Source organism: Phocoena phocoena, chromosome 2, assembly GCF_963924675.1.
Source record: "Phocoena phocoena chromosome 2, mPhoPho1.1, whole genome shotgun sequence".
NCBI classification, from domain to species: Eukaryota; Metazoa; Chordata; class Mammalia; order Artiodactyla; family Phocoenidae; genus Phocoena; species Phocoena phocoena.
In genome coordinates, this window is record NC_089220.1 from 161581271 (window position 1) to 161603679 (window position 22409).

A 22409-nucleotide genomic window follows, 5' to 3' on the forward strand; every position below is an offset into this window, starting at 1 on the left:
CCACCAGAGGGCAGACAGCAGAAGCAAGAAGAACTAAAACCCTGCAGCCTGTGGAACAAAAACCACATCCACAGAAAGACAGACAAAATGAAAACGCAGAGGACTATGTACCAGATGAAGGAATAAGACAAAACCCGATAAAAACAACTAAATGAAGTGGAGATAGGCAACCTTCCAGAAAACAGAATTCAGGATAATGATAGTGAAGACGATCCAAGACCTCGGTAAAAGAATGGAGGCAAAGACCGAGAAGATGCAAGAAATGTTTAACAAAGGCCTAGAAGAAATAAAGAACAAACACACAGAAGAATTAAAGAACAAACAGAGATGAACAATACAATAACTGAAATGAAAAACACACTAGAAGGCATCAATAGCAAAATAACTTAGGCAGAAGAATGGATAAGTGACCTGGAAGACAGAATGGTGGAATTCACTGCCATGAAATAGACAAAAGAAAAAAGAATGAGAAGAAATGAAGACGGCCTAAGACATCTCTCTGACAACATTAAACACACCAACATTCACATTATAGGGGTCCCAGAAGGAGAAGAGAGAGAGGAAGGACCTGAGAAAATATTTGAAGAGATTATATTTGAAAACTTCCCTAACATGGGAAATGAAATAGCCACCCAAGCCCAGGAAGCGCAGAAAGTCCCAGGCAGGATAAATCCAAGGAGAAACACACCAAGACACATAGTAATCAAACTGGCAAAAATTAAAGACAAAGAAAAATTATTAAAAGCAACAAGGGAAAAATAACAAATAACATAGAAGGGAACTCGCGTATGGTTAACAGCTGATTTCTCAGAATAAACTCTACAAGCCAGTACGGAGTGGCACAATATATTTAAAGTAATGAAATGGAAGAACCAAGATTACTCTACCTGGCAAGGATCTTATTCAGATTCGATTGAGAAATCAAAAGCTTTGCAGACAAGCAAAAGCTAAGAGAATTCAGCACCACCAAACCAGCTCTACAACAAATGCTAAAGAAACTTCTCTAAGTGGGAAACACAAGTGAAGAAAAGGACGTACAAAAACAAACCCAAAACAATTAAGAAAATGGTAAGAGGAACATACATATCAATAATTATCTTAAATGTGAATGGATTAAATGCTCCAACCAAAAGACACAGGCTTGCTGAATGGAATACAAAAACAAGATCCATATATATGCTGTCTACAGGAGACACACTTCAGACCTGGGGCAAAGACAGACTGAAAATGAGGGGATGGAAAAAGATATTCCATGCAAATGGAAATCAAAAGAAAGCTGGAGTAGCAATACTCATATCAGAAAACTAGACTTTAAAATAAACAATGTTACAAGACACAAGGAAGGACACTACATAATGATCAAGGGATCAATGCAAGAAGGAGATATAACAATTATAAATATAATATATGCACCCAACATAAGAGCACCTCAATACTTAAGGCAAATGCTAACAGCTATACAAGAGGAAACTGACAGTAACATAGTAATAGTGGGGGAATTTAACACCTCACTTACACCAATGGACAGATCACCCAGACAGAAAATGAATAAGGAAACACAAGCTTTAAATGACACAATAGACCAGATAGATTTAATTGGTATTTATAGGACATTCCATCTGAAAACAGCAGATTACACTTTCTTCTCAAATGCACATGGAACGCTCTCCAGGACAGATCACATCTTGGGTCACAAATCAAGCCTCGGTAAATTAAAGAAAATTGAAATCATATCAAGCATCTTTTCTGACCACAACGCTTTGAGATTAGAAATTAATTACAGGGGAAAAAACGTAAAAAACACCAACACATGGAGGCTAAACAATACGTTACTGAATAACCAAGAGATCACTGAAGAAATTAAAGAGGAAGTCAGAAAATACCTAGAGACAAATGACAATAAAAACACGATGACCTAAAACCTAAGGGATACAGCAAAAGCAGTTCTTAAGAGGGAAGTTTATAGCTATACAATCCTACCTCAAGAGACAAGAAAAATCGCAAATAAACAATCTAACCTTACACCTAAAGCAACTAAAGAAAGAAGAACAAACAAAACCCAACGTCTGTAGAAGGTAAGAAACCATAAAGATCAAGAGCAGAAGTAAATGAAACAGAAACAAGGAAAACAATAGCAAAGATCAATAAACTAAAAGCTGGTTCTTTGAGAAGATAAACAAAATTGATAAACCTTTAGCCAGACTCATCAAGAAAAAGAGGGAAAGGACTCAAATCAATAAAATTAGAATGAAAAAGAAGGACACCGCAGAAATACAAAGCATCATAAGACACTACTATGAACAACTCTATGCCAATAAAATGGAAGACCTGGAAGAAATGGACAAATTCTTAGAAGACATAACCTTCCAAGACTGAACCAGGAAGAAACATAAAATATGAACAGACCAATCACAAGTAATGAAATTGAAACTGTGATTAAAAATCTTCCAACAAACAAAAGTCCAGGACCAGATGGCTTCACAGGTGAGTTCTATTTAGAGAAGAGCTAACACCCATCCTTATCAAACTCTTCCAAAAAATTGAAGAGGAAGGAACATTCCCAAACTCATTCTACAAGGCCACCATCACCCTGATATCAAAACTAGACAAAGATACTACAAGAAAAGAAAATTACAGACCAATATTACTGATGAATACAGATGCAAAAATCCTCAACAAAATACTAGCAAACAGAATCCAACAACACATTAAAAGGATAATACACCATGATCAAGTGGGATTTATCCCAGGGATACAAGGATTCCTCAGTACGTGCAAATCAATCAGTGCGATACACCATATTAACAAACTGAAGAATAAAATCCATAGGATGTCCACTCTCACCACTATTATTCAACATAGTTTTGGAAGCCCTAGCCATGGCAATCAGAGAAGATAAAGAAATAAAAGGAATCCAAATTGGAAAAGAAGAAGTAAAACTGTCATTGTTTGCAGATGACATGATACTATACATAGATAATCCTAAAGATGCCACCAGAAAGCTACTAGAGCTGATCAATGAATTTGGTAAAGCTGCAGGATACAAAATTAATGCACAGAAATCTCTTGCATTCCTATACACTAACAATGAAAGATCAGAAAGAAAAATTAAGGAAACAATCCCATCACCACTGCAACAAAAATACTAAAATACTTAGGAATAAACTTACCTAAGGAGGTAAAAGACCTGTACTCAGAAAACTGTAAGACACTGATGAAAGAAATCAAAGGTGACATAAACAGATGGAGAGATATACCTTGTTCTTGGATTGGAAGAATCAACTTTGTGAAAATGACTATACTACCCAAAGCAGTCTACAGATTCAATGCAATTCCTATCAAATTACCAGTGGCATCTTTTGGAAAACTAGAACAAAAAATCTTAAAATTTGTATGGAGACACAAAAGACCCCGAATAGCCAAAGCAATCTTGAGGGAAAAAAACGGAGCTAGAGGAATCAGACTCCCTGCCTTCAGACTATACTACAAAGCTACAGTAATCAAGACAATATGGCACTGGCACAAAAACAGAAATACAGATCAATGGCACAGGATAGAAAGCCCAGAGATAAACCCATGCACCTATGGTCAACTTATCTGTGACAAAGGAGGCAAGGATATACAATGGAGGAAAGAGAGTCTCTTCAATAAGTGGTGCTGGGAAAACTGGAGAGTTAAATGTAAAAGAATGAAATTAGAACCCTCCCTAACACCATACACAAAAATAAACTCAAAATGGATTAAAGGCCTAAATATAAGACCAGACACTATAAAACTCTTAGAGGAAAACATAGGAAGAACACTCTTTGACATAAATTACTGCAAGATCTTTTTTGACCCACCCCCTAGAGTAATGGAAATAAAAACAAAAATAAACAAATGGGACCTAATGAAACTTAAAAGCTTTTGCAGAGCAAAGGAAACTATAAACAAGATGAGACGACAACCCTCAAAATGGGAGAAAATATTTGCAAATGAACCAACACAGGATTAATGTCCAAAATATACAAGCAGCTCATGCAGCTCAATATTAAAAAAACAAACGACCCAATCCAAGAATGGGCCGAAGACCTAAATAGACGTTTCTCCAGAGAAGACATGTCTTCTCCAGAGAAGACATGTCTAAGACAGATGGCCAAGAGGCACAGGAAAAGCTCCTCAACATCACTAATTATTAGAGAAATGCAAATCAAAACTACAGTGAGGTATCACCTCACACCAGTTAGACTGGGCATCATGAGAAAATCTACAAACAACAAATGCTAGAGAGGGTGTGGAGAAAAGGGAACCCACTTGCACTGTTGGTGGCAATGCAAATTGATACAGCCACTATGGAGAACAGTATGGAGGTTCCTTAAAAAACTAAAAATAGAGTTACCATATGACCCAGCAATCCCACTACTGGGCATATACCCTGAGAAAACCATAATTCAAAAACACACTTACACCCCAGTGTTCATTGCAACACTATTTACAATAGCCAGGTCATGGAAGCAACCTAAATGCCCACTGACAGATGAATGTATAAAGAAGATGTGGTACGTATATACAATGGAATATTACTCAGCCATAAAATGGAACGAAATTGGGTCATTTGTAGAGACGTGGATGGACCTAGAGACTGTCATACAGAGTGAAGTAAGTCAGAAAGGGAAAAACAAATATCGTATATTAACGCATGTATGTGGAATCTAGAAGAATGGTACAGATGAACCTGTTTGCAAGGCAGAAATAGAGACACAGATGTAGAGAACAAACGTATGGACACCAAGGGCGGAAAGCGGTGGGGTGGGGTGGTGGTGGTGGTGGTGGGATGAACTGGGAGATTGGGATTGACATATATAGACTAATATGCATAAAATAATAACTAATAAGAACCTGCTGTATTTAAAAAAATAAAGTAAAATTCAAAAAAGAGAAAATAAGGAGTCAGCAAAGTATAGGCCAAATCTGCCCTGCTGCCTGTTTTGTAAATAATATTTTATTGTAACACAGCCATAGTCATTCAGTTATGTATTTTCTGTGGCTATTTTCATATCACAGAAGCAGACTTGAGTAGTTGCAACATAGACCCTATGCTCTACAAAACCTAAAATACTTGGCCTTTACATTAAACTTTTCTGACACCTGAAATAAGTAAATGGCTAAGATATTAATTAGGGAAACATTACCAAGTACAGTGGACACCAGATATTTGTGCCCAGTATCCTTTTTCCATTCTGTTAAGAAACAGCACCAGATTTAGAAGTGTTCTTCAACTCCCTCATCTCAAACTGTCTTGGTGACATCTGACCCCAAGCAAGGCCAATAAGATACAATCATCTAAAAACTGACATTGTAGAAGGGAAGTAGTAGAGCTTAGTAATTCCAGAACCAGTATCCAAAGGGATGGGAAGAAAACAGTCATAAACTCCCTCTCTAAAATTTCCCTGAAAGGACAGAAGTAGTGGCTATCCATGAATTTCTGTTATTTTAACTCTAAGAGTTGTCCTGGTTCTCTCACCAAACATGTTGTTCAATTTTCCCTCAATTCTTTGAGTTACCCTACTAGCCATCCAATAAATTTCTTGCTTTAAATAGTGTCAGTTTCTCCTGCTTACAAAAAGTAAAATAAAACCCTTAACAGACACACATTAACATTTGGCAGACATGGCTCTTGATTACTAAAGTTGGTTGCCTATGAAAATAAAATTATTAAGAGATAATATCAGTTAGTAAAGAAAGCTTACTCTGGAAGAAAATTGATATAGTTGTTATTAGAAATCCTGACTTTAACATAATTCTGTAGCCATTATTCTCTTCCTACCATCCCCTTCTCTGAAAACAGGCTATCTCTCAGATCTCTTGGTCACCACCTTTGTGTGGATATAATATTGCTACTGTATATGCAGTAATGCTCCTTCCACATTTCTCATTCACACTTCCATACTTCTTTAGGTTTTCACATACAAAATCTAAAGAAACAGTACAAGAAAGTAAAACCAGAAACTGCTGCAACATTTTCAAGTCATGTACGAAGCTCCAAAGATTTTGAATGTGGATCTAACAGTGCATGATTAAGTGTTGGATCCTTACACTTGGCCAGACTATTCAATCATTTACTATGACAATTTACTGCTTTATTTTTATTTTTTTTATTTTTATTCCTACTGGGACCTATACCTAGATGAAGCTATTCCTAATTCAACTTATGTGACAGCCCTGGTCTTACATTTGACACTTATGTAGGATCACTGCTTCTCTAACTGATTAAGTAGCAAATCTGGTACTACTTCTGCTTCCTCCTCTGCTAAGGAGGAAATACCAAGTTACCAACATTAGTAGATTCAAGAGTATTTTTCTTCATTCTATGTTAATTTTGTGTCAAAACATACATCTTATATTTTTACATAGTTAAAAATTTGCTTCTAATCCACCATTTGACTTCATTGTATATAGTTTGAAATTTATAAGCTATACAAAAATGGCAGAGGAGGAGGGAAAAAAAAGGAAACAAATTCTATCCTTGGTATTTCTATTCACTCTATGTAGTAAGAGTGAACTGGGACACACACATTACACAGTTGCAAAGAATACAATAAAATGCATTTAAAATATATTTGTAAACCTAATTTATTGATATTTTAATAAAGTTAAATATTTGGCTTAGACATACCTTTCAGAATGTTTCAATTTTATGTCTGCTTTTCATTAGCATCCTTTCAGTTTTGATAGCTAATATGGTAATTTAGGACTTCCCTGGTGGCACAGTGGTTAAGAATCTGCCTGCCAATGCAGGGGACACGGATTCCAGCCCTGGTCCAGGAAGATCCCACATGCCGCAGAGCAACTAAGCCCGTGTGCCACAACTACTGAGCCTGCGCTCTAGAGCCTACAAGCCACAACTACTGAGCCTGCATGCCACAACTATTGAAGCCCACATACCTAGAGCCCGTGCTCTGCAACAAGAGAAGCCACCACAATGAGAAGCCCGCACACCACAACTAAGAGTAGCCCCCACTCGCTGGAACTAGAGAAAGCCTGCATGCAGTAACAAAGACCCAATGCAGCCAAAAATAAATATAAAATAAATTAATTTTTAAAAATATAAGGTAATTTAGAATATAGCATTATCTTATTTTTAAAGCACAGCTGCTACCAATTAGTAATATTGGTATGTATACCATTTTCAGACACTAAAATTAACTAACCTCTGTACTCTTCAACTTTTGTAGTTCATTTTCCAGCATCAGTTTCTCCTCTGACAATACTTGGAGGTCACTTTGAATCTGTGTGTTTTTCTAAAAGAAATATTATAACTTCATTAATAATGAAAAGCAAACATATCAATATAGAGAGGTTATTTGGGCACTTAATTATTAAAGTAAGAAAGTCTTCATTAACTCATAAAAATAATGAACCATTGGTATTAATCTGCATAGTGAAGTTATAATTGGTGTTGAAAGAGGCAAAGGAACTATCAGTGATAGTGGAATTTCAAAAGACTGTGGGAGGGGCTTCCCTGGTGGCGCAGTGGTTGGGAGTCCGCCTGCCGATACGGGGGAGGTGGGTTCATGCCCTAGTCCGGGAGGATCCGGCATGCCGCGGAGCGGCTGGGTCCGTGGGCCATGGCCGCTGGGCCTGCGCGTCCGGAGCCTGTGCTCCGCGACGGGAGAGGCCACGGTGGTGAGAGGCCCACATACCACAAAAAAACAAAAAGACTGTGGGAATGGAATATTGCTCAGCCATAAAAAGAAACGAAATTGAGTTACTTGTAGTGAGGTGGATGGACCTAGAGTCTCATACAGAGTGAAGTAAGTCAGAAAGAGAAAAACAAATACCGTATGCTAACACATATATATGGTATCTAAAAAAAAAAGAAAAAAATTCTTCTGAAGAACCTAGGGGCAGGACAGGAATAAAGATGTAAACATAGAGAATGGACTTGAGGACACGGGGAGGGGGAAGGGTAAGCAGGGACAAAGCGAGAGAGTGGCATGGACATATATACACTACCAAATGTAAAATAGATAGCTAGTGGGAAGCAGCCGCATAGCTGAGGGAAATCAGCTCGGTGCTTTGTGACCACCTAGAGGGGTGGGATAGGGAGGGTGGGAGGGAGACGCAAGAGAGAGGGGATATGGGGATATATGTATACATATAGCTGATTCACTTTGTTATAAAGCAGAAACTAACACACACCATTGTAAAGCAATTATACTCCAATAAAGATGTTAGAAAAAGAAAAAGACTGTGGGATGTTATAGTTCAGTATTTTAGAAGTGAAGTGTTTCTGAGTGACAATAAAATCTAATAAAATCAGAAGAACAGACAAAGCTTTCCAGCTCACATATGCATAAAAATCTCTTGAATAAACTGACTCTCTTGACATATCCTGACAATTTCTAGACTGTATTAACAACATCAAGGACAAAGTGCAATTTCAAACTAAAAGCACTATACTTACAGCCTCTAATAAAACTTGCTCATCCATAGCTCTGAAAAACAAACCAAAAATATCTATAATGTATTATAATTTTAAATTTATATTTTTATGTAATATGCTTATATATTTTCTTTGTAAAAACCTTAATATAAATAAGGTTAGAGTAAACTTTGACTAGCATTCCAAAAATTCACTGCTTTTCCTAGAGATACTGTTAGCTTGCTGTGTCTCTTCCCAGAACTTGTTCCATGGATTTACATAACACTTCACGTACCCTTTCAATTCTATACTTTTTGTTAGTGGGCTGGATGTCTGTTTTGTTTTCTTTTTCACATAAATGATATTGTATATGATGTTCTCAACTTTTTCACTTAACACAATTTCTGAGATCTATTTATATCGGTAAGCATAGATTTCTCTCACTCCCTTTAAATACAACTTCTTATTCCATAGCAGGGTTTGGCAAACTTCTTCTGTAAAGAGTCAGATAGTAACTATTTTAGACTTTACAGGCCAGGTGATCTCTGTCACTACTACCCAACTCTGCAAAAGCAGCTACAGATGATGGGTAAATGAATGGGTATGGCTATGTTCTAACAAAACTTTATTTACAAAAATAAGCTGCAGGCTAGATTTGACTCATGGACTGCAGTTTGCTGACAGCTGTTCCATAGTATGGATAAACAATATTTTTTTGACTAATGACTTTTTTTATTCATTATAATCAGAATTTTTTAAAGCTTTATTAAGATATGATTAACATATAATAAAATTCACTCATTTAAAATATACAATTCAATGGCTTTTAATATATTCACTAAGTTGAGTAACTATCACCACTATTTAATTTTAGCACATTTTAATTACCCCAGAAAGAAATGCTGTAGCCATTAGCACTCACTCTCCATTTCTCCCAGCACTACCTAAGCCCTGGCAGCCGTCAGTCTATTTTCTGTCTCCACAGATTTGCCTATTCTGAATATTTCATACAAACAGAATTGCACAGTATGTGGTCTTTTGAGACTGTTTTCTCACACCTAGCATAGTGTTTGTATCATGTATCAGTACTTTGTTCCTTTTTATTGCCAAATAATATTACATTGTATGAATATGCTCATTTTATTTATTCATTCATCAGTTTATGGACATTTGGGTTGTTTCCACTTTTGGGCTATTATGAATAATGCTACTATGAACATACATGTACAAGTTTTTGTGTGGACCTATGTTTTCATTTATCTTAGGTATAAACATAGGAATAGAATTTCTGGGTCATATGTTAACTAAATATTTAACATTTTGAGCAACTGACAAACTGTGTTCCATAGCAGATGTACCACTTACATGATGTACCAGCAATGTGTGAGGGTACCAATTTCTCTACATCCTTGCCAACAATTGTTATTGTCTGTCATTTTTATTATAGCCATCCTAGTGGTTGTGAAGTGGTATATCATTGTAGTTTTGATTCCCTAATGACTAATGATGTTGAGTATCTTTTCATGTGCTTATTGGCCATCTGTATATCTTGTGTGGCAAAACGTCTATTCGGATTATTTGCCCATTGTTAAACATGGTTACTTATCCTTTTTATTACTGAGGTGTAAGAGTTCTTATGTATATTCTGGGTGCAAGTCCCATATCAGATACATGATTTATGAATAGTTTTCACATTCTATGAGTTGTCTTCTCACATTCTTAATGGTATTAAGAACCTGCAGCACAAATTTTTAATTTTTATGTTGAGTTTATCTATTTTTTTTCTGTTGTTGGTCGTGCTTTTGATATCTTATTTAAGAAACCATTGACTGGGACTTTCCTGGTGGTCCAGTGGTTAAGAGTCCGCGCTTCCAATGCAGGGGTCCTGGGTTCCATCCCTAGTTGGGGAACTAAGATCCCATGTGCAATGCAGTATGGCCAAAAAAATTTTTAAAAGAAAGAAACCATTGACTAACTCTAAGTCAAAAATATTTACTCCTGTGTTTCTTTAAGAGGTTTATAGTTTTAGCTCTTAAATTTAGGTCTTTGGTAATTCTGAGTTAATTTTAGTGCATGGCACAAAGAAAGGATCCAACTTAATTCTTTTGCATATGGATATCCAGTTCTCCAAGCACAGTTATTAAAAAAACTATTCTTTCCTCACTGAATTATCCTGGCCTCCATGCTGACAATCAGTTAACTATAAATAAATGTAATGGTTTATTTCTGGACATCATTTCCATTCATTCTATTCCATTGATCTACATAGGTCTATCCTCATGCCAGTATGACACTGTCTTAATTACTACAGGTGTATTTAGTTTTAAAATCACTAAAGTATGAGTCCTCCAACATTGTTCTTCTTAAGATTTGACTATTCTGGGTTCCTTGTATTTCCACGTGAATTTTAAAAGCAACTTGCCATTTCATGCAAAAACAAAGTTGGGATTTTGATAGAGATTGCATTAAATCTGTAGATCAACTTGGGAAATATTGCTGTTTTAAGATTAGTTAAGTCTAACAGTCGATGAAAATGGGATGCCTACCTGTTTTGAGTATTCTTTAAAGTACTTTCAGTGTTTTGTAGTTTTCGGTGCACAAGTCTAGCACTTCTTTTGTTAAATTTATTCTCATTCTCTTTGGTGCTTTTGTAAATGGAATTGTTTTATTTCATTTTTGGAATGTTCCTTGCTAGTGTATTACTATCCTGTGCTATGACAAAGTGTCACAATCTGGGTGACTGGTGACTTAAAACAACAAGAATTTATTCACTCACAGTTCTGGAGACTATAAATCTAAAATTAAGGTGTTGGTACAGCCATGCTCCCTCTGAAACCTCTAGGGGAGAATCCTTCTTTGCCTCTTCCAACTTCTAGTACTCCCAGCATAACTCCAATCTCTGCCTCCATGACTGTCTTCCCTCTGTGTGTATTTGCCTTCTACAATATTATTATAAGGATACCAGTCATACTGGATTAAGGGCCCATCCCCCTCCACTATGACCTCATCTTAACTAATTACATCTACAATGACCCTATACCAATTAAGTTCATTCTGAGGTACTAGAAGTTAGAGCTTCAACATGTATTTGGTGGCGGGGGGGGGCACAATTCAACCCATAACAACTAGTGTATTAAAATATAATTGATTTTTATTTATGAATTTTGTATATTGCAACCTTGTTAAATTAATTTACTTCTAATAGTTCTAATAGATCCCTTAGGATTGTCAATAGATAAGGTCATGACATCTGCAAAAAGAGGTAGTTTTCATTTCCTTTTCTTCTCTAAATGCCCTAGATAGAACCTCTATTACAATGGTCGACAGAAGTGGTAAGAATGTCCTATTTTGTCCCTGATCTTAGAGAGAATATATTAAGTTTTCTCACCATTAAGTTTTTTCTTTAATATATTAGAGAGAATATATTATGATGTTAGTTATAGGTATTTGTAGATAGTCTTTATCAGATTAAGAAAGTTCCCTTCTATGCCTAGTTTGTGGAGTATTTTTTATCATAAAAGGCTATTGGATTTTGTCAAATGCTTTTACTTTGTCTAGTAAGCTAATCACGTGATTTTTTCTCCTTTATTCAATCAATATCATGTATTACATTTATTGATATCTGCATTTTATTATTTTTTTATAAATTTATTTATTTTATTTATTTTTGGCTGCGCTGGGTCTTCGTTGCTGCATGCGGACCTTCTCTAGTTGCAGCGAGTGGGGGCTACTCTTCATTGTGGTGCACAGGCTTCTCACTGCAGTGGCTTCTCTTGTTGCAGAGTGCAGGCGTGCGGGCTTCAGTAGTTGTGGCTCATGGGCTCTAGAGCACAGGCTCAGTAGTTGTAGTGCGTGGGCTTAGCTGCTCCACAGCATGTGGGATCTTCCCGGACCAGGGCTCGAACCCGTGTCCCCTGTGTTGGCAGGCTGATTCTTAACCACTGTGCCACCAGAGAAGCACAATATTTGCATTTTGAACCAACTTTGCATTCCTGGGATAAACCCCACCTGCTTGTGGTATATAACCTTTTTTATATGTTGTTGGATTCTATTTGCTAGCATTTTGTTGAGTATTTTTGTGTTCATATTCATAATATATTGGTCTGCAGTTTTCTTGTGACACTGTGGTCTGACTTTGGTATCAGAGTAATACTAGACTCATAGCATGAGTTGAGAAGTATTAACTCCTCTTCTACATTTTGAAAGAGTTTGTAAAACAGTGATATTAATTCTTCTTTAAATATCTGATAGAATTCATCAGTGAAGCCATCTGAGAATCTCTTGTTGGGAAATATTTTAATTAGTAATTGAATCTTTTTACTTGTTTCAGTTATACTCAGATTTTCCAGTTCTTGAATCAGTATAGTCTGTCTTTCTAGAAATTTGTCCAGGTCATGTAAGTTGTCTAATTTGTGGTCATACAGTTGCTCATAGAATTCCCTTACAATCCTTTTACCAGAGATGATTGAGCCATACTCCTACTAACAAAAAATGAAATTCTTTCTAGATTTTTGCTATTATCACAGTGATATAATAAATTTCTTTTTACATATGCCTCCTTGAGAATAGTCCTTTCTCTAGGGTAGATTAAAAGAATAAGGCAAACGTTTTGTTGCTATTGTTAAATAAACTATGCTAAATTGTTCTTGAAAGTGGGCAATTTCTATGGTACTAGCAATTTAAGAGTATTTATTACACTACATCTCTGTCAAGACTTGATATTAGAAAACTTCTACTTTTTGTTAAACTGATGGGGAAAAAAATGTATTGTTGCTGCTTTGCTTTCTATTTCCCTGATTACATATCAGATTGAGCATCTCCTAAAATGTTTATTGGCCATTTTTGTCTCTTCCTTAAATATCTCTATATATATGTACTTTGCCTATTATTTGAAGGTTGTTTGCCTTTTTGTGGAATTATATTCTTATTATCACTCCTTTCTTCTATATGCACACATATTTTCTCTCATCCACTGCTTACCTTTTAACTTTGATTCATTTCTGAAGATACTTTTAATTTCAATAGTCAAATGCCTTCCCTATATTTATGATTCTGTTTTCTGACATTTATGTCTGTAATAAACATTAAATTTAACTTTTTGCATGGAGTGAAGATTCTGTCATTATCTTCTAACCAAATGGATGCCTTTTGCCTTGCCAGTGCCCTAACTGGTCACTGAAATTCATTCAAGACTTTGAATTTGCCACCTTGGAATTATGATAATTCCACCTTTGACATAACATACCTACCTGTGATACATGTACCTGGGCTAAAGACAGTTTGAAAGGCAAGACAGCTTATTATCCTTCCTTCTGACTCTTCTGCCTCTTTAGAAAACACATCATGATAGATTTCTTAATAGGCCTGCTGTCCCCTCAGGACTACACGTTTCTGATGATGGGCAATATTGTCACCGATGTTGACAACTTCATTCCCAAGATTAGTCACCAGATCTAAACACTCTCTTCACCAAAGAGGTACTATGCCTTGGAAAAAATACCCTGCAATCCAATCTCTACTTGTAATCCCAATATGGCCCATAATTGAAGAAAGAACTTTTCAAGGTCCTCTGAGTCTATGATTACTTGTCCATTTCCCACTATCCACAGACCAAACGGCTAGACAATGCATTGACCAGATCCTGAAAAAAAGGTATATTAGCTTTCCCCAAGGACTAGCATGATTGCCCTAACTTGTTACTATATAATTCATCCATAATAACGAAATACAATCCTTTTTTCTAAATGTTATCCTATATTATGGTTTTCATCCCACCACATCTGCTTACCACTAAGCACCTCATAGGTAGACGCCACTCCTTTTTCTGGGAACCCCCTGACCCCACCCCTCTGAATTAGTATAATTCCTAAGAAAGCTTACATGACCATAAGCCTTCGATTAGAGCTGACTGGTCCAGAAATAGGCACCTGCCTCTGGCTGCACTGACAATTTTCTCACCAAGGACTTTTAGACTTGGGAAATTCAAATATTATCCCTCAGAGTAACTAAAACTGAAAGATTAGATTTAGGAATTGTCAGCAATCAGGGCCTCCCACCTATAGGCAAAAAGTTAAAAAAGAAAATAGAAGGAAGAAAGAGATCTGCAATAGGAGAAAATGAAGCTCTTGTACAGAGGGGGAAAAAGTGTCTTGATAGTGTTCAAGTTCTGGTTTATACTTGTTTCTGAAATTGAGCCATATTGCTGTTGTCTTCTTAATAAAATTCATCTTTTGCTCAGACCAATTTGAGTTGGGATTTTGTCCCAAGCACTCAGCCACATGACAGAAGTTCAATAAATACAAGATACTCTTAAAATGTTAGTGTAGTTTTAAGCTTCAATGACTTCAGAAGTATAAATGCTACAGACTTACCCCCAAAAATAAACATTTGAAAGTTTAATTATTTCCATTCTTTAATACATTTAGTTTTGTGTATTTTAAACAATAAATTTTTTTCAGTCTGACTGAATATGGAAAATGCTGACCCAAACAGAATTTAACCAAAAAAAATTTACTATTCAAAAATTTTTAAATAAGTACAAAAGAAATGTACATAATCAAATTTCAAAATGGTGTCTTTTGAACAGTTGTATCATTATAGTCTCCAAATTATTAATTCTTAAAACTGCACTAAGACTTTTGCCACAGCCTGTTAAAGGATACAACTGTAACAGGTTGTTAAATGGAGGCATCAACTAAGACTCTAAGCCCACTGCTTATATCATGAGGAATATTATATTCCAATAAAGATGTGGAAAAAAATGCAAAAAAAAAAAAAAAACAAGAAGAAAGAAAAAAAAAGAGGGACTTCCCTGGTGGTGCAGTGGTTAAGAATCCGCCTGCCAATGCTCAAACACGGGTTTGAGCCCTGGTCTGGGAAGATCCCACATGCCGCAGAGCAACTAACCCCGTGCACCACAACTACTGAGCCTGCGCTCTAGAGCCCACGATCCACAACTGCTGAGCCCACGTGCCACAACTACTGAAGCCCATGTGCCTAGAGCCTGTGCTCCACAACAAGAGAAGCCACCGCAATGAGAAGCCTGTGCAGTGCAAAGAAGAGTAGCCCCCGCTCGCTGCAATTAGAGAAAGCCCGCGTACAGCAACAAAGACCCAATGCAGCCAAAAATAAATAAATAAATTTATTAAAAAAAAAAAAAAGAGGAAGAAATGAGGCAGGTGACCATTACCACTGAAGAAAACAGTAGGCAGCCAAGGAAGGGAGAGTGTTAAAACCTTTCACCCACATGGATAACATAAAAGGGTCAGGAAAGAAGATTTAGAAAGAGTACTTCTAAATATTCTTTACAGAGAGCTGTCTGGTGCCTTGAGACCTACTCAAATACTTAAGGGAGAGGTGGATATGATAGCCATTATTAGAGAGAGGCACCTTAAGGAGAATACTCAGAAAACTGGTTTATGTTATTTGAATTTATGCAGAAGGAAGGCAGTGACAGTCAAATAAGACCTTTCTTTTGTACCTTACCTTTCTTCCCAAAAACATGGAGAACAGAAAATACAAATAGTTAGTGAGAAAGGAGGTAAGAAAAGAGAAAAGCCAACCACATCCCCCAGTAGGCTCTAGGGAAAGGGGAGAGAATCCTAACTTTGAATGAAAATGAAAATATTGACTAATATCCGACAGGGGATTTTAATTTCCAATTCAGGACAGTGCTTATAATTATATTTAAATTAATCACCTAAGAGTGATCAGAAAACTCATGGTACTGCCCTAGTCTTTTTCTAGGAGCAGAGGGAAAACTAGCCCCAGTAAGTGAATATAAATGAATATAAGGAGTCTGAAAAAAGTTGCTTTGTGATTTTATTCTACACGACATGCTTTTCAATATAACAATTGTGAAACTAATATAGCCACCTGTAAGAACTGTAGGTCATCCACAATGACTTTCAAGATGCTTCTCGACAAGCAAGCAACGTACTGAGCATATTCTGACCAGACAATTATACAAAGCTTATTCTGTGTATAAGACAATTCAAGTTGGAAATCCTCACCTTTATAGTAATCCATTCAGCTAATCCTTCCCACTGCTTTCTTTTACACCCAGGAATTTTAAAACCAGTTATAACTAGTACCCATAGTCTAATATGAGGAGCTAGAATAAATAATAGTAATACATATGACTGCTTTAATACCCTGTTCCAAAGGAAAGAATATTCATGGAAATCAGCCTCCTACTTTAAGAATGCCCCTAGAACATGCTAAAAGCTTTCATCTGACAAATTTGTGAAAGTTCTTACCCTACCCTTCTGATAGGGAGGACTCTAATGAGATAGAAGAGGGAAAAAGTAAAATAAGGCCTAACTTGATTACATACCAAGTACCTGACCACCAATTAATGTAAGCCATTAAGTTCTTTAGTTCCATTTTCAACAGCTGCCCAGGATATCCTTTTCTTTACATTTTATGTTATATTCTTCTATTAAATCTTGATCCTTGGACTTGATAATTTAAAAATCTGATCATGTAAACTTTCTCAATTTTTCAATGCTAAAGAAAGTTCTTTGAAAATGCTGTGATGTGAGCTTGTCTGAATATGTTTTACTTTAATTTAAAACATTTATTTTAAAAAGAATTTTATGAGTTTACAAAGAACTATAAGTGAAACATCTATACGCAAACTACATTTTGTATGATTATATTTTTTTACTGTTTTAAAACTGTAAAATACACATAAAATTTACCATATTAACCGTTTTTAAGTGTTCAGTTCAGTAGTGATAATTATATTCACATTGTTGTACAATCAATCTCCAGAACTCTTTTCATCTTGTAAAACGGAAACTCTATACACATTAAAAATAACTCCACATTCCTGATTCTTCCCAGACCCTGGCAACTACCATTCTACTTTCTGTCTCTATGAATTTGACCACTCTAAATGCCTCATATAAGTGAAATCATACAATTTTGTCTTTTTATGACTGGCTTATAATTACTCAGCATTAATATCCTCAAGATGCATCCATGTTGTACCATATGTCAGAATTTCTTTCCTTTTTAAGACTGAATACTATTCCATTGTATGTATATAACACATTTTCTTTATCCATTCATCCATCATTGGACACTTGGGTTGCTTCTACCTCTTTGCTACTATGAATAATGCTACAGTCAACATAGCTGTACAAATATCTCTTCAAGACCCTGATTTCAATTTTGAGGGGTATATTCCCAGGAATGGAATTGCTGGATTTCCATTCCATGATCCAAAAAATGGATCATATTTTTTGAGGAACTAACATACTATTTTCCGTTGTGGTTATACAATTTCACATTCTTTATGATTATAATTTTAACTTTTAAAATTATATATATCATAAAAGTTAACAACACTAAATTTTTTAATAGTGGTTTTATTTTCTTTTCTGTTTCCAATTTATCTGAAATAAATATGCACCTGTATTTATAATGATGAAAAGGAGTTATTTTAAAAGCTTACCTCTTTAATTTATCTGCCTGATTTTCAAATATTTTCAACATGGTATTCAATCGATTAGTCATTGTAGAAGTTTCTACTGTTTAAAAAAAAAAAAAAGAAAACATTTAAAGGTATTATAAATGGCAGAAGTTATACCTGTATGCTGATATAACTCACTGCTATATGTGAGAACTAGATAAAGAGGAGACAACAGAAATGTGCAACATATATCAAGGGGACAAAATAAATCAAGTATATCAAGAAACCAAGTAAACCAGAGGCCTTGCTTTGGGAGGGTCAGTACTCCCTAAATAGTCAAAGAGTATACTGGGAGAAGTCAGCTTTAGAAGAAAGAATCAAATTCAGAATTGCTTACAGGCAAGAGAGAGTAATTAAAAATACTTGCATAAAAAGTAATATGGCACAATAAACAATATTTTAAAATTAATCTGATAATAGTATAGGACATAATTTTAAATTATGCCTTGTATACAGTAAAGGGTTACAAAGAACATTAACTATTATTCTTGTCACAATTTGAAATTACAGTTCGCAGGAGGGAGAAAAGGCCCTGCTATGGACTGAATATTTGTGTTCCCCCAAATTCATATGTTAAAACCCTAATCTCCAATATGATGATATTTAGAGATGGGGGTCTTTGAGAGGTAATTAAATCATGAGAATGGAGCCACATAAGACACAAGAGAGCTCGCTTGCTCTCTCCCTGCTCTCTCTCCATTATTTGAGGACACAGCAAGAAGACAGCCATCTGCAATACAGGAAGAAGGCTCTCACCAGAACGTGACTATGCTAGAACCCTGATTTGAACTTCTCAGCCTCCAGAACTGTGAGAAATAAATTTCTGTCGTTTAATGCACTCAGTCTATGGCAATTTGTTATGGAGGCCCCTAAAACAGGCCCATCTCTATGATTCTACTAGTTTGGGAATTACAACTCAGTAACATAGAATGTATAGATGGGAACATTACACTTCCATTGCCAAATGCAACAGCTTGGGTCCAATTGCTTCTTCCTCAAGTTCTCATTATGAATAACTTTAAAACAGAAGAAAAGAGATCAGAGAACCCATGCCTTATTGAACTGTTCTAGTTAAGGCCCTTTCCTGAGCAGAGTGCCTCTGGTTAACAAAGTGGCTTATACAGTCATTCTGAAGAAGCCAAAATGGTAAAGGGAGATCCAGTTGTTTGCTGTGTATTGTGGAGGGAGGAGGACCTCTTTTCTCTATTATAATAAAGCTTCAGTATTTTATTAGTAAGTAAAAAATATTAATAATGCATGCATATTATTTATCAATGGACAGGTTTTTCCTCTTGGGAAAATATATGAGACAGCACCTAGAATGCATGTTATATAGAATGATTATAAAAATGGGATAAAATTTACATATAGTGTTTTTATCTTGTTTTATCATTTTAAATATCAAGGAAAATGTTTCTAAGCATTTTATATAAAATTATCTTATTCTTTCTAAAAGCTACACAGCACTCCATTGCTATGAATGTACTGTAATTCATTTAGCCAGTCCTAAAAATGCACGTTGTTACTATGTTTTTACTCTTACAAATATGCTAACAGTAGTACTGTTTATGGAAATAGAAATATAGAAATCATCTATATGAACATCAACAGAAGAACAGTAAATAAATTATGGCATAACCATAAAATGGAATACTATATGGCCATTAAGCCTCTTATACATTCATGCATTAATTTGCATTTCCCCGATACTAGTTAGGTCAAGCATCATTTCATATATTTTGGACATTTTTATTTCTTCTTCTGTAACATGCCTGTTCGTATGTTTGTCCATTTTTCTCCTGAGTTGTCTGCCTTTTTACTACTCATTTGTAGGGGCCAATTAATACTAGCATATAGTGTGTAATACAGTTAACAATCTAGTATTAATTATATACTTACTGATATTTTCTAATGTACAGAATGTTTATGCTTAACCAAATCTACTGATTTTTTTGTTCTATAGTTTCTAGGCTTTGCTTCATTCTTTAAAAGTCCCAATATAAATAAATTCTCTTAATATTCATTTGTATTTTATAATCATGAGCTATATTATATTTACCAAAACATAAATAAAAATATATTTATAGTTTAATGAATAATTACAAAGCAAACATCCACACAACCACCACTCAAGGTCAACAATTAGGCACCTGGGACTGTCAATATCCTAGAAGCTCTCTATGTGGCCCACTCCATTCATAACCCTTTCCTTCACCCTACAGGTGCCTACTATCCTTTTTTTTCTCATCTTTATATCTTTTCTACCCTTGTTAGTATCCTTAATGAACACAGTTAAGTTTTCGTGGCTTTTAATTTATCATAAATGAAAATACTCTACATATTTAGGACTTCATTCAGTCAATAATATGTTTGTAAGATGAATGATGTTATCAGCAGCTAGATTTCAAACATATTCATTATGATATGCTTTTCCAATATATGAATAGACCACAACTTACTTATCCATTCTACTCATCACAGATATTTGAGAGCTCCAATTTGGGGACTATTACAAACAAAACTTGTATGAAAGTAGTCCAAGAGTTTAAGAACATGACATCACTAAGACAGCAGAGTAGGAGACCCTGGCCTCTGTCCCCCAACAAAGATCAACAATTGACAGTTTAACAGATTAACAATCAACAGTTCCCAGTGACTGCTCCACTGAGGAGCCCAGCAGCTTTTACGGCTGAAGAAACCAATGGCCAGCACAGCCACTGCAGACCCCCGCAAAACTCACCAGCTTTCACCCCACAGCTGCTGCCAGCTGCCTGAGTCCCTCCCTACTCCCCTGCCCCAACCACCACCATCACTGCAGCCCAGGAACCATGCCAGCAGCCAGCCCAAGCTTCCGTGGCTGAGTGAGTGTGAGACACCAGCCTAAACCTCTGTGGCTCACGTAGACCATCACGTGCTTACACAGGGCTAAGCCGCTCCAGCTGTACACCTGCATGCTCCCAGCCCAGCTCGTCACGAATCACCACTGCCCTATGCATACCCATCAGGAGACTGTGCAGCCACAGGAGAGCACACCAACAGCCAGATCCCCATAGCTGCTTGTGGGCCCAGATCAGGCCCTGTCTTCTGTCACCGACCTGCATCACTGTAGTCACTTGCAGCTAGCTCCTCCACCTGTGCACCTGCACACCCGTGGCCTATCACCAGCCTCCACTGCTGTATGCCTGTAGTGAGACCCAAAAGCCACAGTGGTGCACACTGACTACCAGGACTCCTGAGCTGCCCGTGTGCCCATAGTTGACTCCAGCCCTTGCTGCCTGTTCTGGCCCCCGCCACAATGTGTGTGTTTGCACCTGGCCACTGCCACTACACAGGCACTTGCGGCTGGCCCTCACAACTGAGCGTGTGCATACCACCAGCTCTGGCCACTCCCACTGCCTGCCCTGGTTCCTTGCTGCTGTACCTGCAGACAATGCTGAGGACCCCAATAGCCTGTGAAGCCTCTGAAGACCCCCAAGACACATACCAAGGACCACACGGTTGTCAGTGCTATGGACTACAATGGCCTGAGCAAGTGCGTCACAATGCCCCCAGCCAATCCCACCACATGTCCCCACACCTGGCACCCACAGCACTACATGTGGGGTGATGGCGTACTTGGGCACTCCCCCACCTGTGGTTGGAAATCCTTCCTTACTGAAGTCACTCCATAGAGTCAGGAAGAGATGGCTGCTTCTTCAAATGTGCAGGTGCCTACGCAAGGACACAGGGATCACAACAAATCAGGGAGACATGACTCTAACAAAGGAATACATTAAGCCTCCAGTAACTGGTCCCAAAGAAATGAAGATACAGGAAGCGCCCAACAAAGAATTCAAAATAATTGTTCTGAATATGCTCAGAGAGCTAGGAGATCACAGAAAAACAATTTAATGACATTAGGAAGAGAATACAAGAACAAATGAGAAGTTCAACAAAGAGATAGAAAACATAAAAAAGAACCAAACAACTTTTCAAGCTGAAGAATACAATGAAATATACATATTTTTAAAAACGTGAAACTACTTCAGACTAAAAAGCTTCTGCACAGAAAAGGAAACCATCAACAAATTGACAAGGCAGCCTTCCGAATGGGAGAAAATATCTGTAAACCATATATCTGATAAGGGGTTAATATCCAAACTACATAAAGAACTCATAAAACTCCATAGCAAAAAAATAATAACCTGATTAAAAAATGAGCAGAGAACTTGAATAGACATTTTTCTGAAGAAAGCATACAAATAGCCAACAGGTACATGAAAAGGTACTCAGCTACACAAATCATCAGAGAAATGCAAATGAAAACCCAATGAGATATCACCTCATACCTGTTAGAATGGCTATTATCTAACAGACAAGAGATAACAAATGGTGACGAGGATGTGGAGAAGGGGGAACCCTGATGCACCATTGGTGGGGATGTGAACTGGTACTGCCACTATGGAAAACAGTATGGAGGTTCCTTGAAAAATTAAAAATAAAACTACTATATGATCCAGGAATCTCACTTCTGGGTATATATCCAAA

The 22409-nt window shown here is 36.6% G+C and overlaps 1 protein-coding gene across 1 annotated transcript in view; it reads right to left on the reverse strand.

Annotated features, from left to right (window-relative positions):
* CCDC7 (coiled-coil domain containing 7) overlaps positions 1 to 22409 on the reverse strand; it is a 142573-nt gene that overhangs the window by 80348 nt on the left and 39816 nt on the right. The window contains exons 9-11 of the mRNA XM_065871794.1: positions 17865 to 17937; positions 8447 to 8477; positions 7191 to 7280 (exon numbers count right to left, since the gene is read on the reverse strand). Coding sequence (XP_065727866.1) covers positions 7191 to 7280; positions 8447 to 8477; positions 17865 to 17937 — 194 coding nt within the window. The remainder of the gene's footprint in view (positions 1 to 7190; positions 7281 to 8446; positions 8478 to 17864; positions 17938 to 22409) is intronic.